A 26,423-nucleotide genomic window follows, 5' to 3' on the forward strand; every position below is an offset into this window, starting at 1 on the left:
CCAAGTGAGGTAACGAAATGCCTCGCGTGCGTAGACACGGGATGCTGCGGACGGAGGTGGCCGAACTTGACGGACCGTACCCAATCCGCAAGTGTGTTGCTGCGAGGTGGTTGGTTGGCTCCGGCGGCTGCGTGCGGCCCAGCGTAAGCGCTGATTGGAGGAGCGGAGATGACGGATTGCCCTCTGCGCCACTCAGCGGCAGGGGGCTTGTTAGTGCGGTGTCGATGCGTCGATGACCTTACGTGATCCTAAGGCTTTTACCGAAGTTAATATGGCCGCTGCTAGTGAGCCGCTGGGTGGCCGGTGAGAAAAGGAGGCGAGGTCTGGCTGAGTCTTTTGGCTGCGGTTCCTCTCAGCGATGGCACTTCGGTCGCAGTTCTGGGAGTTGTTGTCGGTTTGCAGGATCTCCGGTAATTCATCTTCCCACGTCTCTCAGGTTACTCCCCAGGGTCTGCACAATGTGCACATGCAAGTCGCCTTTTATATTCAATAAATCCCATCGAAAACTAAACGAGCTAACAGCATCGTGATGAAACTGGTAGAAAATTAAGGGCCAGAGTGTGATGACTGCACCCCGTAATCAAACATATCTTTTGCTCCTTCTAGGGCGCGAAGACCGAGGGGGAGAGGATGGGGACAAGTTAGATCATATTTTTATTGTGTCCATTTCGTCACTTTTAAAGATCCGTATGGTTGTTTACGTTCTTAGGGTGTCGGGTGGCAGCGATCTCAACCAGTTCCAAGCCAGCGGTGAAGCCTGAAGCGGACCCCTTGGGAAATGAAGCTGTTGCCCCAGAGTTCACCAACCGGAACCCCCGGAATCTGGAGCTCTTGGCTGTAGCCAGAAAAGAGCGGGGTTGGGGGACCGTGTGGCCGTCCCGCGAGTTCTGGCACAGGTAAGTAACTCTGGTAGAATATTGACCACAGAGCAGTGCACAGTGCCCTACACATTGTTTTCATCAATTCGTTTAAAGAACGTGGTAGGTAACTGCTGGTGACTCTCCTCTCAGGAAGCTGACTTGCACTGGGTCTAGGAGGGGTTGGGGGTGGGGGAGGGGAGGGGCGCGGCAAACAATAAATAAATAGGTGTCGTGGAGAAAACTTAAAGAGATAAAGTTAGAATGGGGGACTGGTTGACTAAGATCTCTCAGAAAAAAAAGAAGCCAAATTATCTGTCAAGAAGAGCATTCCCAGCAAAGGAAACAGCTAGGGTGGGAATGAGCTTGGCGTTTGAGGAACTGAAAGGCCTGTGTACCTGGAGTCAGAGGGCCAAGGGGTGAAAGGAGAAGTAGAGGTAGATAGGAGACACATCATTAGCTTGATAAATCAAGTAAGCACTTTAGACTTCGTTTTCGCTGCAGTGGGAAACTATGAAGGGATTTAAAATTTAAGCATGAATGGAAGATCATTCTGGTTCCTTTGAGAACACATTTTTAAGGGGGCACTGATAGAGGCAGGAAGAGCAGTTGGGAGTCTGTTCTTTGTTATAAAGATGGCTAATTATTGAACACTTCCTACTTGCCAGGAACTATGCTGGGTGCTTTATATACATTTTCTCATTTAACCCTTAAAACTACTTTTTGAAGCAGGTGCAATAATTTTCTCCATTTTACAGGAGCAGGGGAATTGAGGCTTAGGGAGGCAGGAGGGGTCAAAGAAAGGGGGCAGGCAGTTCATTGTTGAAATAACCTGAATCTTAGATCCTGAATATTTCGGAAACACCGAAACTATTACTTCCACTTAATATTTGGATTATTTAAATAATTGGAGATCTGTTCCCTCCCCTTTATTCCCTATGCGTCCATTCACAGTATCGTCAGTATAAAAGTGGAAGTGACCTTGGAAATAATGAGTCCTGCTCTTTTGTTGCACAGATGGGTTAAGACAAGGATCAGCAAACTATGGCTCCTGGGCCAAAGCTGGCTTGCAGGCTAGATACTGTTACAGGTTTTTAAAAGGTTGAAAAAAATGCAGAGAATATTTTGTGATGTGAAAATTGTCTAAAATTCAAATTTCATTTTCCACAAAGAAAGTTTTATTGACACAGCCACCACTCATTCTTACCTGGCTATTCTGGTATTATTGTGGCTGAGTTGAGCAGTTGACCCATATTGTTACCTGAAAACAGGGTTCACCTCTTGCTGGGTGTCAAGCCAGAAGACACAACCAAGACAAAGATCAGGAGAAGGAAGGATTTATTACTTGCAGCAAGTAAGGAGAACACTGGGGATCTTCCCCAAAGCAGTTGTCTACCTGAACAGCAAGATTGGGGAAGTTTTAAGCTAAGGGTACACGCATATTCATGAAGAGGAGAATCCAGCATAGAATTGGGGCCAAGGTCGATGGAGTCCTAGCTTTAGTTGATTGAAGTCAGCGTCGTCATCGTTTCCATCCTCCACTTGGGTGCAGAACTCAGAGATGGTCTCTTGAGGAGGAACTAGGACTCTTTTACCACTGAACTATTGTTTCTTGACTGCTTTTCTTTTGTTCCTGCATTCCCTTAATTCCCTTAAGATGGTTAATTACTGAGACCTGTTCAAGAGCAGGCATTGTGGCCAAGCTTAGATCACAAAATGGCTTAGGCTAAAAATGGCTTCTGTTATTTATTTTTGGCTGCATTAGGTCCTTGTTGCTGTGCACGCTAGTTTTGGTGAGCAGTGGTTACTCTTCGTTGTGGTGCGCGGGCTTATTGCAGTGGCTTCTCTTGTGGAGCACAGGCTCAGTAGTTGTGGCACACGGGGCTTAGTTGCTCCATGGCATGTGGGGTCTTCCTGGACCAGGGATTGAACCCGTGTTCCCTGCTTTGGCAGGCGGATTCTTAACCATTGCGCCACCAGGGAAGTCCCCAAAATGGCTTCTCTTATGTCAAGAAAGCTATGCCTGGTTCTCTTTCTCCAGGGACCCACTACTCTCTCTGCTTAGAATATGGCCTACAAGCCATAAAATATTTACTATCTGATCCCTTACAGAAAAAGTGTGTTGACCCCTGGATTAAGAGATTGTAATTTTTACGAAGGCTACCGGCAAAATCAGAAGTAGAACCCACATTTGTAAATCTAGTGCTTTTTATGCTACTTCATACTAAGGATCATAGTATGATGTCTGATTTCTGTGTTTTCTTTATCATGAACTTAATTTCTTAATGTGTAATATATACAAATGTTACAAAACCCAAAAGGGAAGTGTCTTGTGTATCCTAGAGTTAGTCTATGCACATACGTATAAACGTGTATTATTTAAAATTATATGTCTTAGCATACCATATACGTTGTTCTGCATTCCCCCACCGACCTCCTTCACTACCACGCCCCTCAACACATACACAGATACACACACACTTAAAAATACATGTTGGAAATATTTTGTGTTGGTTGGGAACATTGGCTGTGGAGCCAGACCCTGGACTGAAATCCTGCATAGCTCCATTACTTACCATTAGTTGTAATCTTGCTACAGTTACTTAAGTTTTCTGTGTCAGTTTCTGCAGCCTGAAAAACAGAGGAAAAGAAAGAAAGAAAAAATAATGGGATTAGTTTGAGCTGTGAGCTATACCTATAAACAATTAGGACTCCCTAGCACAGTAAGTGCTCAGTAAATGTTAGTGGCAGCATCATAAAGTGCTACTTTGTTCTTAACTGTGTAAAATAACTGTTCAAAGTAACTGTGTAAAGTATCATTGCATGGCTGTTTTAATTCACTGACTTCCTATTGATGATTATCTTTTATGATTTCAAACAATGTTGCAGTGAATTGTCTTGTCCCTGCAATTTAGAAGAGATTGGGCATTTTTTCATGGGTTTAAGGGTCCTTTGCCTATTCAGTTATGGTCATTTTCTTATTGATTAGAAGAAGCTTTTTACATATTATGTAAATTAGCCCTTTGAACAACATGATTTAAATTAACTTTGTCAATCTTTTTTTTTTCAAAAGCCATGTGACATAGTTTGATGTTATGTTAAATACCTTGACATAGTTAAATAGGCTTATCTTGCTTTGAGATTATTTAAAAGTTCTCCCATGTTTAGTACTCTTATGATTTCTGTTTTAGTACTCTTATGATTTGTTTTATATTTAAATCTTTGATCCACCTTACATTTATTTTGGTGTTAGCTGGAAAATAAAAGCATAAAGTAAGGATACCATTATTCAGTGTAGGGTCAGCATCTTAGTTCTGCCTCAAATCCTTTTCTGAAGTAGATACTGTGTAAATCTCAGCTCTCAGAAATACCAGATTTCTCCTGGATACTTGAGGTTAAGTAGAGACGTTTGGTTTATTATTGAGGATATCTTCATAATGGCAGAGGAAAAACACCTTTCCCAAGTCAAAGCCAGGTTAAGCATGTTGAAGTCGATGAACCAGACATTACATTCTTGAGAAATAGATTTGGCATTTATTCACCTGAAGTCATTTATCTTTAGAATTCTCTTCTGATTGTATTCTCTCACCTCGTTTAGGTTGCGAGTTATAAGGAGTCAGCATCACATAGAAGCACTTGTTGAACATCGCAATGGCCAGGTTGTGGTTTCGGCATCCACGCGTGAATGGGCCATTAAAAAGCACCTTTACAGCACCAGAAATGTGGTGGCTTGTGAGAGTGTAGGACGAGTGCTGGCACAGCGGTGCTTGGAAGCAGGAATCAACTTCATGGTCTACCAACCAACTCCTTGGGAGGCAGCCTCAGACTCGGTATTTTTGTTTTCATGTACTTAGTTAAAAGGTGTTGTGTTAATTCTTGACATTAGATACTTACATGATAGTAGTTGCATTTATTAGGTTCTTTCCAAGTGTCAGACCCTGAGGTGAGTACCCTGATGTGCATTACCTCACATCATCCTCACAGCAGCCTATGGCATCAGGACTTGTGTTCTGTAAGTTAGCTGAGGCTGGCTGGCCCAGTCAGTGTGGCACCGGACAGGGTTCAAACCCACATGACCGATTCCATAGCCATAATGTTGACCACTCTACCTTCCTGTTCTTATAGTAACATCTTGTCTATAGAATATTTTTAAATGCTGCTAATCCCCGACATCTCTACATCCTCTTTTTTTCTTATCTGTGTCATTATTAAGATCACTTTCTGAAAAACCAGTGTAGGCTGGGAAGCTGGCAAGGATCAAATCAGTTTTTTATTTCTCTTTCTCTTGGGAAGTGAACTGTTGTCAGCTTGTGATGTTGACTTAATCTTTTCCTTTTTTCCTGATTTTCAAAACCAGATGAAACAACTACAGAGTGCCATGACGGAAGGTGGCGTAGTGCTGCAGGAGCCTCGGAGAATCTACGAGTAAAGCAGAAGCATTGTTTGGAACTTGTAAAGCTGTCAGCTCTTCAGTCATCAGAAGAGAGCCTCTGGAAGAACTGCCAGCTTGGACATCTTATATGATCATCTAACAGCAGAATGTTATTGGTAGTTAAGGTTGTCTCCTTCTCCCCTTGTGCATCTTTGTTTTAAATCCAGGGCTAAATTCTTCTCTCTTGGATGAGAGAGAGGTATCTGAGAAGAGCTGTTGCCAATTATAATTAACTTTTGAAGAACAAATTAAATGTTGTTTATAAGTTAATAAAGGTATATTATGAACTCTTATTTTCTGGTTACGTGACATTTTCTCCACCTTGAGCTTACTGTGGCAGGGGTACACATAGGAGGTGTATGCGCTTGTCACCGTGGCTAGGTCATAGCAGGTTATCGCAATAAATGATAGCTGTTGCTGCTCAGGTTGTGGAGGTGTTTTTTTAATAGATGTCAATATTATCAATTTTTCATAAGCAGTCTTAGTAATGGGAAGAAAAAGGGGAAAATCCTAACCTCAGTTGAGCTCCTGGATCCTAAAAGAACCAGACTTGAAAGAAGAAAGGAATTGGACAGGGTTAGTGTATGCTAAGTTTGCCATCAGGTGAAAATTTGGTAGGTAGGAGGTGAAACTTAAAGTGCATTCAGGTTAATTTAAAATTGAAGTGGGGTAGGTGGGAATGGCAGGTCTCTCAAATGAGTGATTAAAGCAAAGTACGGTGTTAACTGATTTGGGCTATTTAAGACGTGAAGAGGAAGAACCAGTAAGCAGTTAAAGTGGCTTCTAGAGCATTTTCCCCCCACATTTTAAATGTGTACTCCAATTGTGTATACAGAAGTGAAATAACATTGCTGTTGTCAGTTTGAGTATTCGGTGTGTTATTTTAAAAAGAAATACATATGCACCATATTAAAAAGTTTGGCTCATTCTGACAGGCCTTCAGAATGCAGTGGCTTAGTAGTCCCCTTGTGATCAATAGATACCCTGCTGGAGACATTTACAAGTATATAGTACAGTTCTAATATTTTCTTCCCTCATCTTAAAGATTGGAACATCTCACTTTGAAGACCACAGTTCTAGAAGACTGTTCAAACTAGGCTAGAATTCAAGGGAGGATGCAAAGAAGACCACCGACTGGAGTAGTATGGCTTTGGAAATTGACAGTGACAAACGTAGGGTTCACCTGTAAGTGACACTATAGGTAGGGATTTTTTCAAGGCATATGATCTGGATCATCCCTGTACCAAGAATTCCTTCAGTTTGATGGGCAGTTTTTGAGGCTTCCTGTGGCAAGATTGATACAAGGTAGTATAAAGGCAGCAATGATGCAAAATAGGGAAAAGGTGGGGTGTGGGGGAGGGGATGGGGCAGCCCAATGTTCGCAGTGGTGGCCAAGTTGGGAAGAAGTGCTGATTTAGGCAATAGACGACATGTGGTCCCTCTATCCCCGCACCGTAGCTGCAGTACCTGCTTTACTGCAATTCCTTCAGGTGCAGTTTACTGGGCTGTTCTCTCTCTTTCAGACTACTTTTTCCTACCATTCCTCTTAAACATTCTAGGTCTACGTAAATGACATTCTCCCCTTGCAGGGATTGCAAAAAAATTGCCGTGGAGCAAGGTAACGGCCTTTGTTCGTCAGGGCAGAGTCTAAGCTACCCTTCACGCTAGGGGGCCAAGTGTAAGATGGAACACCTGCAGGCCGGCAGGTGGCCAGCGCAGCCCGTCAGAGGCGCCCGGGGCTGGTGGGGGCGCGCGGGGGCGGCTGATTTCTCCGCCGCGAGCCCTTTAAGGCTGCGGCGCGGCGGAAGGCGGAAGCGCGTGGCGGTGGCCACACTGGGCGCCCTCGGCCGAGCTGCGTGGCCATGGACATGGGCGCCGGTGAGTTCGAGCAGAGCCTCCCTTTGCTGCAGGAGCTCGTCCTGGGCGCGGACTTCGTGGGTAAGGCGCCGGGATTCCGGGCCTTGTTGCCGGAGCCCCTGGCGGGCGAGCCTGTCGGGCGTGTGGCTAGTGCGGGACAGGGTGGAGATGGGGGGGGGGGGGCAGCCGGGTGGTCCCCAGGCCACAGGAGGCTCAAACAGGACCCCTCCGAAGGACAGAGGGGTTCCTTCTCAGACCTGGGTGGTGAGATGTTGGGCAGCAATTACACCCTTGGTCCCAGGATGGTCCAGGTGGGCTGGGTGGCCTGGCTTGTCCCTGCCAGACAACCTGTGTTTTCCCTTCTTGACCTCACCAGGCCTCTTGAGCACCAAGGTGAGCCAGGGCTTTTGCCACCTACAGCATTTACAGCATGGGGAGCCTTGCCATGATCTGCACCTGGGGACTCTTCTCTTTTTTGCCTCCCCTGCAGGTCTGGACATAGAGTTCACTGGCCTCCGTTCTAACCTGTCGGGGCCCGAGCAGATCAGGTAATGCTACAGCGGCCTTAGAGCTGAGCTGGAGAGGTTCTCTCCCATGGCCCCTGAATGGCACCCTGGCCAGCCAGTATGGTTTCTCAGCGGGCATCCTATTGGCTGTGGGAGGCAGGACAACATTTTGTGTGGGCATCTGCGGACCTGGCCCTTGTCCACGACACCCTGGGGCCCTAGTTGTTGTAACAAGGAAGGCGCTGCCCCTGGTTGAGAGGTGTCGATCCAGCGTGGAGGCTGTGGTGCCTAGATGCCATCTCCTTGCCTCTGCGCTGAAATGTCCATTTCTTCACAGTCTGTTTGACTTGCCATCAGAATGGTATCTGAAGACCCGTCAGAGTGTTCAGCAGTTCACCATCTGTCAGATTGGTGAGTTTAATCTTCAGCTGTTCGTTATGAGTTACCGAAATATTTTCTTGTTTGTTTTGTTTTAATTGTCTTTGTGTTTCCTGCTAGTAAAACAGCTTTGGTGCCTTTCTGAGATACTGCCTTTCATTTTGCATGCTCGTTTGGTTTTTGGCCGTGTCATGCCTGTGAGATCTAACACTTCAGAATAAGCAGAAACTTGATCTCCATGTCTAAATCAGCATTAAGGAACTTGTACCATCTTTCAGGGAAAAATTTGTATGTTTTCTTTAAACAAAAATCATACAGAACGAGATCATACTATAAACAGTGTTCTGCGTCTGCATCTGTTTTTGTTTTTAAACTAATGGGGTTTAGAGATCTTTCTTTTTAACACTGGCTAGCACTGCTAACTGAATGTGCCTATTGGCTCCATCTTCTAATGATGAATACTCTGGTTACCATGTGTATGTGATGAAACAAGGTTGTATTTTGACTGTCTTAGTGTTTATATGTTACTGCGCATTCATGAGTACATATGTGCATTGAGATATTGATTTGTTGCCAAACTATTGTTCTTCCTACTCACCATCCATTAAGTTTACAGAGACTTATGCTAACAGTGGATGTGTCTGTTTCCCTCGCTCACACTAGGTATTATCAGTCTTAAATTTTTTGCCTAACTAGGAGAGGAAAAATGATCTAAAATTGTTTATCCTGATTTACATGTTTAATACAGGATCAACTTCTTCTGTAAAGGGCTAAACTAAATATTTTAGGTTTTGCAGACCATATGGTCTGTTACAACTACTCAGTGCTGCCAGTGTTAATGAGAAATCAGCTGTAGTTAATAAATAAATGAATGAGCATGGCTGTGTTTCAATAAAACTGTATTTACAAAAACGGGTCAGGAGACATTTTACTGATTCTTGTTCTTCCTGTGAATGATGGTGAATGCCTGTGTGTATGTTTTGCTCTCTGTCCTTGTCCTTTGCTATTTTTCTATTGTGATTTTCTTCCTTAATGGTGAGATCTCTTTGAAAGTATGGGAAACAGCACTTAGGTACATTTGTATTATTTCCCCCCTACTTTGAAGTCTTTTTCACTTTGTGTGTGGTCTTTTTAGCAATACAGACATTTTAAAGCAATTAAATATGTAAATCTTCTTAGATTTTAGTGTTTCCTCTTTTTTTCCTTTTCTTAACCACCCCCGCCCCCCTTTTTTTTTTTAAAGACGTTATCCTAAAGCCTATACAGTAACTTTTGGGTGCAAAGTACTGTTGAAAATGTTTTTTGTAGTTAACTTCTTTTTTTGTTTTTTGTTTCTTGTAGTTGACTTCTGATAGCTTTTCTCTCTACCATCATTCTTCTAGGATTGTCTGTGTTTTCCAGTATTGAAGGAGAGTCAAACAAGTATGTATAAAGACCTTTGGCAAAACACATGGCTCTTGCCCATTTATCTTCTCCACCTGCTCCCCCTTCAAATTTGGCTTCAGGCTCTGAACCACTTTGGCCCTGGCTGCTCCATAGCCTCTCCTGCTTCTGTGCCCTCCACCCTCCTCCCCTGCAGATGCCGGCTGGTCCTTCAAGTCTCTCAAAGCAGCACCACCTCTGGGGGCCTTTCCCAACACCCCTGTACCGTCAGTGCTCCTTTCCCATTTCCTTGTGTCCTGTGTGTGCCTTCAGGGTTGCAGTTAACAGTATCATAACGAGGGTGATGTAGCTGCCAGGCACCAACAGTCAGAAAGGATGCTGAATGACAGCCTCACTGGTCTCAGGTGGGGGTCAAACCTTGTTCCCCAAGGGCAGGATCTCTGCCTTTTTTCATTGGCCGTCCATGCCAGTCATAGTGCTTGAAATGTAGCTGACGTTGAACAAGGTTTGAACTGCACGGGTCCACTTACACTCAGATTTTTTTTCTCTAAAATACATACTACGATACTACACAACCCGTGGTTGAGTTCGTGGATGCAGAGGACCCGTGAATAGACAGGGCAGCCTATAAATGATACTTGGGTTTTGACTGCATAAAGGGTTGGCGTCCTTAACCCCCATACTGTTCTGGGGCCAACTGTACTTCTCGAATGGAGGGAAGAGCCCACTCTGAAGCCTGCTCTGTGAGCCAGAGTTTTAAAAAAGGTTTTTGTCTTTTTCTCTCTCTTTTTTCTTTCCCCCTAGGTATGTAGCCCATTCGTGTAACTTCTTTCTCTTCCCTACAACATTTGGGATTTTGGATTCAGAGTTCTCTTTCCAGGCTTCTAGTGTTCAGTTTTTGAATCAGTATGGCTTCGACTATAACAAGGTACAGCATCAGAGAAGTCGACTGGGAAGGGTTGAAAGGCCATCTAGCCCACCTGGTCTGAGTCCATTTCCTGTCCCCTTTCTGACTTGTCCACGTTAAAGCAGACAAGGAAGCTTTCTTTCCACTCTGCTGCAAGCACAGAGGATGCCTCTGACTCGTTTCCTTGTCTGTTCCTATCTTTAGTTTCTCAAAAATGGAATCCCATATATGAACGAAGAACAGGAGAAGAAAATTAAACACAACATCCTGACTGGGAACTGGAGAGTCCGCAGGTAGTGTCTGCTTCTCTGGGTGCTTTGTGGGTTTCTTTGTTGCTGGTGTGTTTCTGGCTTTCCTGTGCATAGGTGTGCTGTCTCCAGGACGTGGCGACCTCACACCATCACTTTTAGCTGGGGTAGCTTCCTCGGCCTGTGCTCAGCCAAACACGACAGCTGGTGATGCCATTCTTACACCTAAGATAAGAAACCTTTAACACGACAGCCTGAAGTGCTGGTGATGCCATTCTTACACCTAAGATAAGAAACCTCTCACTGCATAGTGTGTGATTTCAGTGTTTAAACATGAGGGGGTAAAGAACTGACTCTTAATTTGATACTCAAAGAGGCAGGAACTCCAACAGGAAAATGGCTCTGTTGGACTTCGTGTGAGATGTTATGTTGGCACCCCATGTGATTTTAGGGATTTTTCAAGGTAAGTCACAGGTAAACTTGACCGTGTGGTCACATGCCTCGGCTTGGGCACGTTGCCCCGCGTGCTTGATCCTGCTGTGTTCCCCGCAGCAGGGTCTCTGCCTTTTTTCTTCAGCCTCCAGTGCCTGTTGTACTTGCAACCCAGTCATGCTGTAGAGCTGGGACCAGGCCTGTGCAGCTGCATTGGGCGCTAGAAGGAGCAGGCCGCCCAGGCCCACACAGGCTCTGCTGTCTGCTAGTTGTGTGGTTTTGAACCAGTCCTTTAAGCTCTTTGGGCTTTAGATTCTTTGCCTGTATCAAGAAGGGGGTTAAATTCGACAGCTTTTAATTCTGAAATGTTATGATTATCTGGTCCAGATAATTATGTAATGTTGGGATTTTTTTTATCCCTGTTCGTGGTTTTATATAAAAATACCTTTTTGGAAGGGAAAAACAACTTGAAATTTTAATCTTCTGTTATTTTCAAATGTTGGAGAAAAGTCTTTCCTTTTCTCAACATAACATCATGTTCTTATATCTCTAACTCAGGGGAAGATGTACTTACCAAAGTTCCTGTCTTTTCCGTACTTCACCAGATGGTGCTTTTTCACCTCTGAGAGTAGACTTGAGAAGACAGGCCTGATAGTGTTGCTCACTGTTGGCTGCATCCCAGTGCCTTCCCCCCACAGGCCTGTCCTCAGGAGGGACAGAAGTGCTCCCGTGGACAGACTGGAGGGTAGAGGCCAAATGTTTGGCTTCCTGTTGCAAAACAAGACTCGGAAAAGAAATGGTCTTTTAGGGGTCCATTTTCTTGCCGAGATCACAAGCTAACACGGGAGCCTTCAGAAGCCCCTCCCACGTTAGCGCTGTCTCATGATTCTGCGGTCCTCCCCAGCATTGCCACTTCACTGTACCCATTTTCAGTTCTCTGGATAAAGACCAGATCAAGGTGGTGATTGATGAGGTGACGCGCTGGCTGGACCTGGCAGAGGAAGGCGACTGGATGACCCTCCCTGGTATCACTGGTAGGCAGGACGTGGCTCCCCGGCCTGCGAGTTTGGGAACCAGCCACGGGGGTGGGGGAGCATCCCTTCTCTGGTGGACCCTGGGCGTCAGCTCAGCAGACACATGGTCCTCGTGGTGAGCTAGAGCCCTGACCTCAGTTTGGAGGTTGAAGGGTTGTCAACCTATTCTGAATTTTAAGGTTGAGGAAGCAAAGTTCCGTTCAGAGCCATCCTTTGTATCCCAATCCTCAGTGCCCCATGGACTCTTACTTCATTTACTGTTGTTTATCTGTGAATGTTCCCCCCACAGTGCAATGTGGGATCACAATGGGCCTGCCCTAGGTTAGTGGTTCTCAGCCCTGCTTGGTGGACCCCAGGCATCTCTGAAACCCTTTCTAAGGGGTTCCCGAGGTCAAAACTGTTGTGAAAACATCTCTTGGCTGTCACTCGCCATCACCATTGTGCTGTTTGCACTGTTGGTCCTGTAGCACCGAGGGGTAAACTGCTGACACCTTGGCACATGTGAAGGGGGTTGCGCCTGACCACGCTGGTAGTCATGTTTTGTTACCAGTTCCAGTTTTAAAAAATTCCAGTTTTACTTCTTGTAAGAACCTTTTAGTGAAATAATAATTCTTAATTGTATTAAACCTCAACATGTGATTGCTCATCTTTTAAAGTAGTTTATATATCAAAATAAGTATGGAAAAAATGTGCGTGAAACCATGGCTGCTGCTTGCTGGAGTACAGCATGCGTCTTGAGGAAAAGCACTTGTGCAGATTTTTGTGTTGAGAGCTGAATTAGCTGCCTTTTTTCTTTTTTTTAAGGAATATAATTTTTACTTAAAGGAACTGACTGGTTATTTCAACATGGGTATTTTCTCTTTTTTTTTTTTAAATTTATTTATTATTTTTTGAGGTACACCAAGTTCAATCATCTGTATTTATACACATATTCCTGTATTCCCTCCCTCCCTTGACTCCCCCTAACGTGGGTATTTTCAGTCATTTTCTCAAGCGAAGAAAGTAAGCCTTATCTTCAGGGAGACTGACTCACAGTATTTGCTAGAAATGAAATTTGAGCTTTTAACCAACAACTGAAATTTTGGAAAACTTTCATCTGTCACCATAAGCTTGACAGCTTTGTGAGACCTTTCTAATGAGATCAGTGGCCATATGTACAAGTGTCTTTTGATGGTATTGTATGATATGTGAACATTTGGAAGATGTATATAACTCAGGAAACCAATGGTTTCCAAATAACCAATGCATGATGTTACAAAATCATTGGCAAAAGTGTAATGGGTTTGTTATTTTTTAAAATTTATTTATTTAAATTTATTTATTGGCTGCGTTGCATTTTTGCTGCCGCACGTGGGCTTTCTCCAGTTGTGGCAAGTGGGGGCTACTCTTCGTTGTGGTGCCAAGGCTTCTCATTGCAGTAGCTTCTCTTATTGCAGAGCACGGGCTCTAGAGTGCAGGCTGGGTAGCTGTGGCTCATGGGCTTCGCTGCTCTGCAGCATGTGGGGTTTTCCTGGACCAGGGATCGAACCCATGTCCCTTGTATTGGCAGGCAGATTCTTAACCCCTGTGCTACCAGGGAAGCCTGGGTTTGTTATTTTTAAAGCTGTGATTTTTAATTTCATGTATAGTTTTAATTTCTAACATGGTGGCTATCAAGACCTGTAACCCACACACACAAAGATTCTTTGGGGTCCTCAGTTTAAGAGTGGCCCTGAGATCAGAAACTTAAAGTTGCCCTAGATCATGCCATGCCACCCCATCACTCGGCCTCGTGGGCTTGGGGACACCTAAGAGCTGTCTTTCTACTTCAACCATCCATCTCTCAGCCACTTTTCCTCTCCGGCTTCTCTCGAGGGGAAGGTGGACTGCTGTTGGAGGGTCTGCGGTGGTTCTGTGCAAGCCTTGTTTCCTTGCTGCAGGCTTCCAGGCCTTCGAGGTCCAGCTCGTGCTGAGGAAGGCCCTCCCTGACATCTGGACGGTGCTGAGAGACCAAGGGGTGAGTTCCCACTCGGAGGTGGGCAGCCTCAGCGGCTCTGCCATTTCTCTCTTGTTTGGCCAGATCTGGCTTCTGTGAAAGGCTGCTTCCCCCTAGCTTCCTCCTCTTCCCTTTTGAGATGAAGGACCACTTCTCGGCCCCATTCCAGGATGCAGGGACCTTGTCTCCTTTTTCTTTCAGGTGACAGTGAAAAAAGTGAGTAAGCAGCATCGCTGGTATCTTGAGAACACCTCTTGTGATCGAGAGAGCTGTTGGAAGGAGAAGATTCTTCTCTCTGCGAGGGGTTTTTCTCTGTTTTTCCAGATGCTGGTGAAAGCCCAGAAGGTAGGGAAAAAATATCTCTTTCCTTGGTCTTTAGAAGTCTTTTGTATTTCTGGCTGTAGATACTAATGGGTCCTTCGACAGTAAACTAAGATTCCTTAAGATAAGTGATTTCCTTTTTGTTAACTGGCTTTATGGATCTAACCTTGCTTTCGCCAGATCATGGTAGATGAATTCGGGGAAAGACTGTTGCTATTACTGTTTCTTTGCTCCTTTTAGGCACATGGGCATTTCAATACTAATTGACATAAAACTACTTGGGGACCACGCGTGTCTGTGCCACAGCTTAGATTCCCAGCATGGCCTGAGTGCCTCTGACTTGCTGCTTTGCTCTTCTGGCATTTAAGTAGTCAGGCTGCTTTTCATGGGAGTGGAATCCGGGTGGGGATGGAATTACCACGTTGTCAGGATGCGGTGGGTTCTAAAGCTACACCCTTTGCAAGGGATAGCAGTTAGTCTAGTATGGCGTCCGTTTTATTTTTAAAATCTCATTTCCCTCACCTGCCGATTTCCTCCAAGTAGCCCTTGGTGGGACATAACATGATGCTGGACCTGCTGCACCTCCACGAGAAGTTCTTCAGACCTCTCCCAGGTAGGGGGGGGCCGTCCTTCTCCTTCCTCTTTCTCAGCCTGCCATCTGGCAGGGGAATTGGCCTAGAGGCAACCCCACCCCCTGGGCCCATAGGTTTCTGGAGAGGCTGGGCACATCTGTGCCTGTTACCATTTTCCTGGAACTGGAGGACTTTCGCAGGGAGAAAAACTTACATTTGAATTGATACCCCTCCCCCCGCATTACAGAAATTGTTCAGCCTCATTGTACAAAATTTAGCAAAATCAGATATGTGCAGAGGAGACAAGCTACCTTTAATCACAGCTATAGTCCTGACACTTTCTGCTTTTCCCTCTGTTTTGGCTTTTTATATATTTGACCACACTATTTATTTGATTATTTTTTTTTATGTTTGGAAAGGTGCTGAATTTTATTAGTTATCAAAGAAATGCAAATTTAAATCACAATAAAATTCTACAACATAACTACCAGAATGGCAATACTTAAAAGACTGACAATGCCAAGGATTGATGAAGTTGAGGAACAACTACAATCTTCACATTGTTAAGTATAAATTTGGAAAATTGTTCAGTAGTACTTTTAAAAACTGAACATACATATACACTTTGACCCAGTAGTTTCATTGCTATGTATTTATTTACCCAACAAAAATGCATACATACTTGTACACTAAAAGGCATGTAGATGATGGGCATAACACAATATTTATATAGCTAAACACCCTAAATGTCCATCAACAATAAAACATAAATTGTGGTGTATTTGTGCAGTGGAATACTACACAACAATGAGAATGAACAGGTTACAACCACATGTGACAATATAGGTGAATTTCACAAATATAACAAACAAAGCCATTCACAAAAGAGTACCTTGGATATGACTCCATTCATTTAAAGGTCAAAGACAAGAAAAATCGATTAATGATTATAGCAGTCAGGCGAATTGTTGATTCGGGGTGTGTATTTGATTTTGTTTGGCTTTTTTTCAATTACCAAAAGCATTTATTAATGCCACTAACCTAATATCAGTTTAATGGCCACGTGGTACTGTCTTATGGCTGTCCTGGTCTTTTCTGTAACTGATGCTGTTGGACACACGGCAGTGTGAGGTAGCAGTTAACAGCGTGCATTCAGAAGTCACACTTGAGTCCTCTTTCCACCCCTGTCATATGTGATCTTGAGCAAGTTACTTTAACGTACCTCTTCTGTTTCCTTGTCTGTAAGATGGGGGTAGTAATAGTATCGACATCAGAGTTGTTTGGGGATCAAATGAACTAATGTACAGAGAACACTAGTGCAAATTGAAAGGGGTGAAGAGGTTCTAGGGGAGATTTCTCTGGGAAATGAATTGATAAAACACCTCAGCTTGAGCATCTTGTGAGAATTGGGGGAGAATTAAGGGTAAAATAATCACTCACCAAAAGCTAAGAAAACAGCCCAACAAAAAAATTGCTGGAACAAAAGCTGCACCAGAAATGAAGTCATTGGAGAAGATCACCTGGCCCCTTGGTGAGTAGTGCTCAGATGCTGGCAGTGGTGAGGGGTACATGGTGGAACAGGTGATTCTCGTCTTATCTGGTGGGCGTCAACAGCTAATGCCCCAAACCGGGAAAACGCGGAGCAGCATAAGCATGTTGTTTAGAGATGTGGGAATAAACACCAAAAGGAAAAATTGAAGGTTGTGGCCTTTGGAGAATAGGAAATGAGAGGGTAGCGAGAAGAGGGCTAGCAGGGGAATTTGGGTTTGTTTGTTTTGTAGTAAACCTCTTTAAATTACGTGCAGGTATAATTTTGATAAATATGCAAATTAATAGGTAATTTTTATCAAAGCACTTACAATTTTTAACTTACTGGACTTTTCTTTGAACAGTTATTTACAGATTTCCTATCTGCCTTTCCAGTAATACCCCCTTTTCCGTTTTCCATTGGCCAGAACTTCGCAAATTACATTAACTAATGTTAGCCATAGACAGCAGCCTGAGTTTAAAGGAGAACCATCTGGCTTTTGCTGTTACACATGGTGATGTCTGGTTGGTTTGAGATTCAGAAATCCTTAATGATTAGGGGCAGGGAGGTTTTCAGCTCCTATTTTGTTTTATTTGCATTATTAGCCAGTGTTGGTGACAAGCTAGATTGGAGAATTTCTTCCCATTTTTACCAACAAACTCACTTCTATCTGGGTCTCTCCCTTCAGAAAGCTACGATGAATTTAAGCTGAATATCCACAACCTATTTCCTGTTCTTATTGATACCAAGAATGTGACAAAAGATATCTGGAAGGTAATAAGTTAAACTGCTTTGGGGAAAGGGATGTTTCTTTTGTCCCAGTAACACTTAGCTTTCTCGCTCTTCTCAACAATTGTTCCTTGGACCCTTTTCTGGTATTTTACAACAGTATTGGTTCTTTTTTTATTTTACCACCTCTGAGTCACACTAGCTTATGTGTAATTTTTTTTTTTTTCTTTCCCTCATTCAAGTTCTCATGTTTTGACTTCTTGGTGTATATAGTTCATGGGCTTATTTAGATGGGACAACAGAAGACCTTGTTCTAGAGCTTGGTATATACCTAGTGAGTGTTTGCAACATGCTTAAACAGCATCAGGGTTGGGGGCGGGAAACCCTCTTGAAAAATTTTATCTCTGCTGATCATTAGGGTCATGGGATTTCAACCCAGACAGCACACTAGAATCACTTGGGAAGGTAAATACTGACACCTGGGCCCCACCTTCAGCTTCTCTCGTGTAGAGGGGCCGGGAGTGGCATTTCTACAGCTGCCAGATGACTTCTGTTGTGCAGCTGGGGTTGTGCGTTACTCGTGGAGAAGGGAAGCACCCAGCTGGTTTAGAAGTTAAACTGAGGAGCTGAGAAAGGGGAACTGGATCAGTGTTTTAAATAAAGCCTTAAGCTGATCAAAGTTAACTGTTCAGTAAGAGAGCCACAAAAATGGGGCTGGGTTACTTGGTACATCTTTGCCCTTGTTGCCGTTATTACCTCACGTATTTCTAGCTCTGACGATGTTCTGTGATGCCGTAATGGAGTCCTAGGGCGAAGTGTGGAGGACGCAGGGGCTAATCTGAGGGAACCAGTGTGTCTCATTTCCACACAAGATGAGGTGAACTCTAGGACCTGGTGACCTGGCAGGTCCTTAGACTGCCTCGTGCCCTGCATGTGTGTCCTTGGCCACCGTCTGGTGCCTTGGAGTCCTGTGTTTCCCAACCCCTTAAACACGTGTCTTTGAAGGAAGATGGTGTGAGCTATGTTTGTAGCAGTTTTTTTTTAGTCTGGGTTGTCAAGCCCCTTATAGGAAACCCAAGGACAGTAGGCACCCTGACATCTGATTTAAGGAATAAGAGTAAGTGTGTGTGAAGAGAGAGGAGTTTATAGGAGGTCACATTTTCCAAGTCATTTTAATGGTCATTTGGTCATACCTGAAGCAGGTAATAAACAAAACCACAAGTGTCTTATTCTCTCTATTTTGTTTTCCATAATTATAGGAACTGAATTTCCCAAGGGTTTCAAATCTTTCAGAAGTTTATGAAGTCCTAAACAGGTAAGGAAGCTGTTTTTCGAAGCTGTTTTATAGAGCAGGGGTTCTCAGTTGGGGCGATTTTTCTCCCCAGGGCACATTTGGCAACGTTGAGATGTTTTTATTTGTTAGAGTTCAGGGGCGCTGCTGGTACCTAGTGAGTAGAGGCCAGGGTGCACAGGACAGCCCCCAACCCAAAGAATTCTCCAGCCCCAAATGTTACCGGTGCTGAGGTTAAGAAACCCTGTTCTTGAGGGGAGGGGACCTGGTAAGATACCTACAGCTACTTAATTATATGGTGTTTTCTGTTGGCCAGGCTTCTATTTTTCCTTTGATCTGTTTGATTATTGGAGTGATAATCTCTGTGGGAAAAGGTTTTGTTCTTCTTTTGTACCCTGTTTTTCTCAGGCCTACAGCAGTGCGAGGCATAGTAGGTGCACATTAAACACTGGAGTGAGTGAATGGTCCTAGTACCTGGGTGAGTTCCTGCCTTTCCTGCAGGAACAGCAGTCCTGTTTTCCCTCATGCCCCAGCTGCACTACAGGTGTGTGCTGCTGAGAGTGTGTTGCCTGGAAGGGCTGGAGTGGATGGGGGCTGCTCTGCCGGCTCCTTCCTCCCTAGCCGGGGCGACCAGCAAACCAGAGCAGGAAGAGGGTGACGTTGGTGACTGTTGAGAATGGGACGTTTTTGAAAAGAAGCTGTGTCTCTGTGGGTCACTGTCATCCAACTACATGCACGGGGGCCCTTGCAGATGCCTGGCCAGAGCCTCACTGGGCTGTTGAGTTTCCAATAAATGCTCTTTTCTCTTTCTTTAAAAAAAATTTTATTTTATTTTATTTTTTACTTGTTGACCGTGTTGGGTCTTTGTTACTGTGTGCAGGCTCTCTCTAGTTTTGGCGAGCGGGGGCTACTCTTCGTTGAGGTGCACAGGCTTCTCATTGCAGTAGCTTCTCTTGTTGCATAGCACGGGCTCTAGGCACTTGGGCTTCAGCAGTTGCAGCACGTGGGCGCATTAGTTGTGGCTCACGGGCTGTAGAGCACAGGCTCAGTAGTTGTGGCACGCGGGCTTAGTTGCTCTGCGGCATGTGGAATCTTCCTGGACCAGGGCTCGAATCCATGTCCTCTGCATTGGTAGGCGGATTCTTAATCACTGTGCTACCCCGGAAGCCCCTAGATGCTCTTTTCTACTCATCAGTTATTTCTGATGTGATTGTCTCCTCTGGCCCCTTATGCTTCATCTCTTCCTTTCTCAGATGGCCCTCCTGGTCCTCATTTTTAAGAAGAAAATAAGAGGCCAGAGGCGGGGTCTCTCAACACCCTCTCTCCCCTCCAGACGTGTGCAGTGTTGTCCTCTTTGCTACTGTCTCTCCCATCAGCTGGCACATAGCCTACCGTGCACAGGCTGGGCAGGAAGGGCTGCCCTCCCGCAGCCTGTGCGCCCTCCTGGCCCTGCACCTTCCCTCCACTCAGCAGCCTCCCTGCCCTTCGCCTCTGCCCCCAGCCGTGTCCTCAGCCTCCTCCGACTGTCATCCCCCCAGCATCAGCATCTGTTCTTATAACTCAGAAAACACAAAGTGCTCTTTGGTCTCCACTCTTGCCACCACTGTTCTTGTTCTCTTTGCAACAAGCCTCTTCAGAGGCCTCGCCTCCACCTCGGCCCACTGAGGTCAGGTTGTCTTCCCTCCACGGAATTTAATCTGGGTATTGTTGCCCAGCTGATGGGACGAGGCACAAACGCATTTGGACGTGCTCAGTGTTAACTTCTCTTGGTGTCCAGCGCCCTCGGCCCCTCTCCCCACTTCCCTTCTGTTGCGCTCTCTCCTGGATTTCTCTCTTTCTGGTGAGTGTTTTAATCTCTTCCTGGCAGGCTCTCGTTCTTCCTCTCATCCCTTACATCTTTCCAGGGTCCCCCCTGCCCTCTTATTCCTTGTTACTGTGTCCCTGGGTGACCGAATCCAGCCCCTCAGCCTCAGTGACCACCACTTGTGTGCCATCAGGGCTCCAGACTCCTCGCTTACTGACTGTATTCTGCTTGTTTATGCCCCATGCGGTCACAGGCATCTTCTCCTTGGCCCTCGTCTCTGTCCATCAAACCCACTCCTGTGCCTGGAGCAACTTCTGTCACTTCCTGACGGCACTGGGCACTGTGCCAAGGGCTTGTGTGCAGGTGTGAAAGAGAATCTTGTTTTCAATACACAGGCTCTGAACCTAGAGTTGCTGGGTTTAAATCCCAGCTTTGCCACTCACTAGCTTTGTGAGTAACCTTGAGAGTATGACTTAACTTCTGTGTGCCTCAGTTTTACCGTCTGAAGTGAGGAAATCATTGCACATAGCTCCCACACTGGCTGTGAGGATCACACGCGCTCCCGTGCCAGGGGGCTTCGAGTCGTGCCCTGCCCTTCGTCCACATTTGGGGAACGTCAGCCTCAGGGGTGGTCACAGGCAGGCCCCCAGGCCAGTGGCCTCCTTGAGGTGTAGGCACACGCTGTTTGACAGGTGATGAAATCAGGGTTCAGAGATGTTAAGCATATAGAGAGGTACCAACAGGTTCTCGTGGAAAACAAATGAAGGGAAGGTTTCCCTGTTGGATGCCACCCCTGGTTCAGCCATGTGCCGGAGCTGAGGCCTGGGAGGAACCCAGAGCTGGGCCCCCCAAATCTTCTAGTCAAGTCCTGTTGGTTTTACTCCCTAAATGTCCTGAAAATCTGTTCTGTTTTCTACAGCCCCAGGATCATTGCCTTCATTGAGGACTTTTTTTTTATTCCAGTGGTGGTAGCAGCCCCTACCTGGTAGCTTGGTGGCCTGACCTACTTTATTTCCCATGCTGCCACTTGAGTGATCTTTTAGAATGTGAACTTGACTGGACCGTTTTTCTGGTCAAAGTGTTCTGTGGTTCCTTTAGCCCCCACATAACATCCAAGCTCTTTCCTGGCCCCGCCCTTCACCGCGGGCTTCGCCCTTTCCCTCTCTGTCTCTGCGTGCTCTTGTCTTGGCTTGAAATGCCTGGTGCCACCCCGTTTCCTCAGCCAAGTGAGTTACTGGGGTTCAGCACTCTCCTGTAGGACCACGTACTTCAGGAAGCCTTCTCTCCGGAAGGCCTGTCCCTCTGTTCATGCCTCCCGCGTTGCATTTCTAGGAGGCGCTGGACAGCAAGCTCCCGAGGGCAGAGCCGGCTGGAGTTTATCCTGGTACCCAGGCTGGGGTCACGCCTCTGGTAAATGCTCAGGATGATGCAGTTGGAGCCTCTTGCTCTGCTGTTCTTTCATCTGTCCCGTTGCCTGGTTACCAAGATCTATCTGCCCATGCCTACATCCGTATTTTGTTTTTTCGTTTGTTTATTTTAATTTTATTTTATGTTAGAGCCGTGTTTTGATTTTAAAGGAGTCCCAGTACTGAGAACATTTTTGTTAAGAGGGTAAGGGAGAACAAGGAAGGATTGTTGTCAGTGAATGTTCTTTATTTTGCTTCCCTAATAGTGACTTGAATCCTACCAGGAATTCTGGGCCGGTGATTATTCATGCAAGCAGGTGTGAAAAGTATGGTATGTCCCCCTGAGCCGTGCTTCTCTGAGGTTGGCATGGCTTTGAGGTGCTGGAGCTCAGGCCACCTCTCCACATGGCAGGTGTGGGAGGGCCGTGTAGGGCTTTCCTGTCCCGCGTCCATATTCTAATCCCCCCTCGAAAGGAGCCATCCCAGAAGGTGTCGGAGGTCCTGGGGGCGTCAGTCTGTCGGGAAGCTCTCTGCTTCCCCCTCCCATGGGTGCCCTTGCCGCTGTGGGGAGGTCCTAGGTCAGGGTGGGGTGTGGGTGGGAGAAGGGTGCGTGGTGTGTGGAGGAACAACCATTGGTAGGTTGTGCGTGCACAGCTGACACACATGTGGAACTGGGGGGGTGGGGGGAGAGAGAGTCCCTTCCCAGGCTGTGTTCTAACTGCTGCCCAACTGTCTCTCCTGCTTCTGGGAAAACACTTCAGCTGAGACAAAGTACCCCCACGAAGCCGCGTATGATGCCTTCCTGTGCGGATCAGGTGAGAGTGGCTGCCCTCTTAAAGGGAGACCCATGTCTTATTTGCAGTGATCCCTGGGCCTCCCATTTACTTCCAGGTGGGTGGCGGCCTGTGGAGATAAAGCCCGAGTTTGCATCTGCTGATCAGGTGGTCAGGATGAGCCTTGCTGTCTGTCACATCTCTGGCTTCTTTGTTTCCAGTTCTTCTGAAAGTGGCGCACTTGCTCCTGTGGAGAGTGCATGGGTGAGTGTTCCCTTCATCCTGTGATCTCATCACTGGGCGGAATTTGTTGAGCCCTCGCTGTCAACCGAGACCTTGGGGCTCCGACACTCTCCCAGAGACGGAGGATGCAAATCTCATCGTGTAAATGACACATTGACGGGAAGCAGCCTTCCTCTGTAGGCGGCCTTTCCCACCGCCCCGGCCTTCCCCCCACTCCAGGGGCTGGTCCTGGACCCCCTTGCTCCTGTCTCGGTCACTGTCCAGACACCAAGGCAGTGGGTCAGGCTTGGGTTGCACATCCGCCCCGGTGCTCCCAGCATGGTGTGCTGGCTTCGGCTGTTACCCTCCTGTTTCCTCGTCTCGTGTAAACCACATCGAGGTAGGGGGTCAAAGCGTTCAGGCCAACAGGTGATCTATCCTCAGGGTTCACACAGTCAGGCTGGAGAGAAGGGCAGTGGTTGGAATAAGGCACACAGGGGAGAGGTTCTTAAAACCCCAAATTGGAATCTTAAATGCATTCCCCCAGGGCATCCCCATCCCGTACACGTGCGGTGCTGGGCTCATAGGCACCAGCTCCACACGTGAACTACGTGTTCTCTGGCGCCATCCTTACTGCATACGTGTGCTAAGTAGGATTTAGGGACTTCCCTGGTGATCCAGTGGTTAAGACGCTGCACTTCCAGTGCAGGGGGCGCCGTTCAATCCCTGGTCAGAAAACTAAGATCCCACATGCCACACAGCTCGGCCAAAATAAAGTAACAGAAACAAACAAATCCAACATGAGAGACCTCGTACCATAAATTCAAGAAGGTATTTAAAGAAAAACAGAAAAAAGGCAGGATTTAGCAGGCCAGGGGAAGGAGCTGATCAAAATTGTTTTCTTTGGGACTGACTTAAACATTTTCAGACTGTACCCTGTTAATCTGGGTATTGCCTGTATCTGTCCATTTTGGTGAAGGGTATTATATGTGGAAGTAGCCTATGACACATTGATGTGAGGCTTATAGCTTAAGTAAGAAACCCCCTGCCCTGTCTGCCTCTTTGCTGCATGCTGACCAGGAGGGCAGCTAAGAGCAGTGGAGCTTACTGGGGCCCTGGGCCCTGTGTCCTTCATTTCTTTAAATCCTCACAAGCTAGAAACCCTCCTAGGTTTAGAGAAGTTCCGTAGCAGCCCAGGCCTGCCTGGTCCCAGGGCCTGTGCCTTCTCACGGGCCTGTGCACAGGTGTGTGGTGGTGTCTGGGTGGAGGCGGGGCTGTGGCAGGACAAGGCTGTGGGGTGAGGGACAGCCATCTGGAGTGGAGGGTGTCCTGTCAAGGGGTGATGGAGTGGACCTTCCTCTGAGCAGCAGCCTCACGCATCCACGGAGCCATCTTTCCAAGGCTGTCGCCAGCAGATGGTGACCCCTGGCAGCTCTACCTTGGCTTGGGCCGTGGCGAGAGCTCCCTGGTCGTTTAGGGGAAGCCCACCAACAAGCCCTGGAACTTGCGAGGGGAGGAGGGAGGGTGGTCTTGGGCGGCACCTTGCCTGTTGTCATCAGACCCTTAGCTGTGGCCAAGGACTTGGGGTTTTCTGTCCTCGTAGTGCAGTTCCCATCCCCGAGCCCTCCTTCCCGCTGTACCTCGACGTGCTGGCTCCCTACGTGAACCAGGTGAATCTTATCCGAGCTGGGGTCCCCAAGATCGTAAGTAGACTTCATTTTGCTCTTTTCCCCTATTCGGAGGCTTGTGCTGGGATACAGCCGGCTTCTCTGGGATCTCTTATGGGGTTCTGACAATAACCAAACTTACAGTCAAAGAGGGTGCTCACGCCCTGCTAAGGTTGTTATTTTTCCTTCTGTTTTCCTGCCAGAACCAAGGTGAACGCGCTCATTCCTTCCTTCTCCCCTCCTCACCACCCCCCCACCCCCACCCCACTGCAGACAGTGCCTTTCCTAGTTTCTCTCTCAGGATTCTCAGGCTGGGTAGGTAGTCAGTCGGTAGGAACTGTGAAAAATCTGTTCTCCTCCCTGTCTTCTAGAATTTTTCGGGTCCAGATTACCCCAGTATCCGTCCCCCCATCCTCATCCTCACTGTCAGGAAGTGGCCCGGGGTCAGCGAGGAGCAAGTCTACCGAGAGTTTCAGAAGCTCTGCAAGTTCGACGTCAGGAGACTCACGCAGAGCCAGTTCCTTCTCTTGACCAATAAGTTTAAGGAGTAGGTGCCTGGGGTCTCAGCCGCGCTCTCTGACCCGCAGCCACCCCAGCCTCTCCGAGCAGGCGTGGCACTTGCGTGCCTGACCGAGCCCTTCTTTCCGCAGCGCTCGGAGCGTCCTGAAGGAGTACAGGCGCCACCCCACCCTGCAGGTCTCCCTGTACCGCTACTGGAGGCACGCCCCGAACATCAACTGCCTGTTACAGTAAGTGACCGGGACTGAGGCTGCTTCGGACTGGCCGGTGGTCCCAGTTTGGTGTGAGTCGAGCACAGCTCACGAGCCGGTGTGTACTGCGAAGGGGTCATTGACAAGCATGGTGGATCGAACGTCACTGAGTGACGTTCAGCAGATGTCGATCGAGCACCTGCTATGTTCGGCACTGTCCTGGGTTCCAGGGCTTCATCGATGAATAAAACAAGACCTGTTCTCGCAGAGCTCACATTGTAGTGGGAGGTAGTAAACGAGGGAACTTCATGGTCTGTTATGTGATAAGCGTTAGAAGTGAGGAGGCTCACGAAGTGGAGGGGTGGCCTGGGGGAGGTTGCTCTTTAAAGGAGAAGCGGGGGACCCTCGTAGAAGACTCCAGGTTGGGGGACTGGTAGGGGAGTGCGCCGGGCACAGTGACAGTGGGGGGACCCGTGTCCAGGCAGAGGGGGCGGTGGGGAGGGGCCCTCGAGTGGGGCGCTCCTGGTGTGCCGAGGGGCAGCGAGAAAGCTACCAAGATGGGAATGAAGGAGCTGGAGGCGAGGCGACAGTAGCCGCGATCAGTGGATGGTCGCGGGTGAGGACCGAGGGGGAGGCTGGGTCACGGAAGGCTCTGGTAGAGCAGGGGCACGTGGCTCTGCGTCGGGACACCGGAGGACACAGGGCAGGGGGAGGTTGGGAAGCCAAGTCACCGGGTCACACAGTTCAGTTGTGGCTTGGATGGCTTGGTGGCAGAGTGAGGGAGTGAGGGTGGTGAAGGTGGGATCAGACAGACAGAAGCAGAGTCGTTTAAATCCAGGGTTTTGGGCTTGAGCAACTGGGGAGATGCAGTTGCTGTTAACTGAGCTCCAAGGATAGGAGCCAGATCTGCATTGTTGAAGAAAAAAAGCTTGGCTGCTTGCCGGGAGAAGGATGAAAAGAAAATAATATTTGTGCGAACGGAGTCAGGAAGGAAGAGGGGCGAGCTGGCGCCGGTGCCCACACCCGCCGGGCGCACGCGGGGCCTCCGGCACCCTGCCGCCCACGCTGCTGACCGGATGGTGTCATTGTCTTGCAGCGTCTGCGGTGTAGTCACCATCTGGGCCTTTCTCGCGTTTCTCCTGGGAAGAGCTCACCCCTGAGTGCAGCGAGGCGCCTGCAGCTCCGTCCTGACTCTGCGTGGCCCCGGGGCGGCCCTCCTGGGGTCTGTTTGTTCAGATCACATCCTACTTGCAGGTGGAGCTGCATGGTCCTTATGAGGAGCTTTATGTTTTGTGTGTGAAATTCTGTAAATATTATCAATGATAAATCCTTTGTGGCCAAAACTTTTCTTTCTCTAAATGACTGGGGAGAAGTCACGCCTCTGGGAATTT

The 26,423-nt window shown here is 47.2% G+C and overlaps 2 protein-coding genes across 3 annotated transcripts; both read left to right on the forward strand.

Annotated features, from left to right (window-relative positions):
- The first annotated feature begins 246 nt into the window (after nt 1-246).
- Nucleotides 247-5,582, forward strand: MRPL18 (mitochondrial ribosomal protein L18). 2 transcript variants are annotated; one of them, XM_057737672.1, is made up of 4 exons: nt 247-410; nt 710-896; nt 4,456-4,687; nt 5,215-5,582. In XM_057737672.1, the coding sequence occupies exons 1-4, from the start codon at nt 359-361 to the stop codon at nt 5,284-5,286; spliced, it is 543 nt and encodes a 180-aa protein (XP_057593655.1). In that variant the 5' UTR covers nt 247-358; the 3' UTR covers nt 5,287-5,582. The 2 variants fall into 2 exon arrangements, with proteins under 2 accessions (XP_057593655.1, XP_057593656.1); XM_057737673.1 differs by having other exon boundaries at nt 4,456-4,538.
- Nucleotides 5,583-7,151: 1,569 nt separating this feature from the next.
- Nucleotides 7,152-26,192, forward strand: PNLDC1 (PARN like ribonuclease domain containing exonuclease 1). Its single transcript, XM_057740035.1, has 19 exons — nt 7,152-7,227; nt 7,637-7,694; nt 7,990-8,063; nt 9,413-9,452; nt 10,218-10,341; nt 10,525-10,613; nt 11,934-12,034; nt 13,954-14,030; nt 14,211-14,354; nt 14,874-14,943; nt 17,119-17,204; nt 18,419-18,474; nt 21,927-21,991; nt 22,422-22,475; nt 22,655-22,697; nt 24,259-24,358; nt 24,694-24,869; nt 24,973-25,071; nt 26,129-26,192. Exons 1-19 carry the CDS (start codon nt 7,152-7,154, stop codon nt 26,190-26,192), a joined length of 1,596 nt encoding a protein of 531 aa, XP_057596018.1.
- The last annotated feature ends 231 nt before the right edge of the window (nt 26,193-26,423 follow it).

Source organism: Hippopotamus amphibius, chromosome 6 (assembly GCF_030028045.1).
Source record: "Hippopotamus amphibius kiboko isolate mHipAmp2 chromosome 6, mHipAmp2.hap2, whole genome shotgun sequence".
In the NCBI taxonomy this organism is placed as follows: Eukaryota; Metazoa; Chordata; class Mammalia; order Artiodactyla; family Hippopotamidae; genus Hippopotamus; species Hippopotamus amphibius.

What these genes read in the sequence shown, in the direction of transcription:
- PNLDC1 (XM_057740035.1), top strand. Translation starts at nt 7,152, where the DNA reads ATGGACATGGGCGCCGGTGAGTTCGAGCAGAGCCTCCCTTTGCTGCAG. An exon ending in ATTGAAGGAGAGTCAAACAA is followed by an intron (nt 9,453 to 10,217) that starts GTATGTATAAAG and finishes CTTTCCCCCTAG; the next exon opens with GTATGTAGCCCATTCGTGTA. An exon ending in GTTCTTCAGACCTCTCCCAG is followed by an intron (nt 14,944 to 17,118) that starts GTAGGGGGGGGC and finishes CTCTCCCTTCAG; the next exon opens with AAAGCTACGATGAATTTAAG.
- MRPL18 (XM_057737672.1), top strand. Translation starts at nt 359, where the DNA reads ATGGCACTTCGGTCGCAGTTCTGGGAGTTGTTGTCGGTTTGCAGGATC. An exon ending in GTCGGTTTGCAGGATCTCCG is followed by an intron (nt 411 to 709) that starts GTAATTCATCTT and finishes TTACGTTCTTAG; the next exon opens with GGTGTCGGGTGGCAGCGATC. An exon ending in GGGAGGCAGCCTCAGACTCG is followed by an intron (nt 4,688 to 5,214) that starts GTATTTTTGTTT and finishes TTTCAAAACCAG; the next exon opens with ATGAAACAACTACAGAGTGC.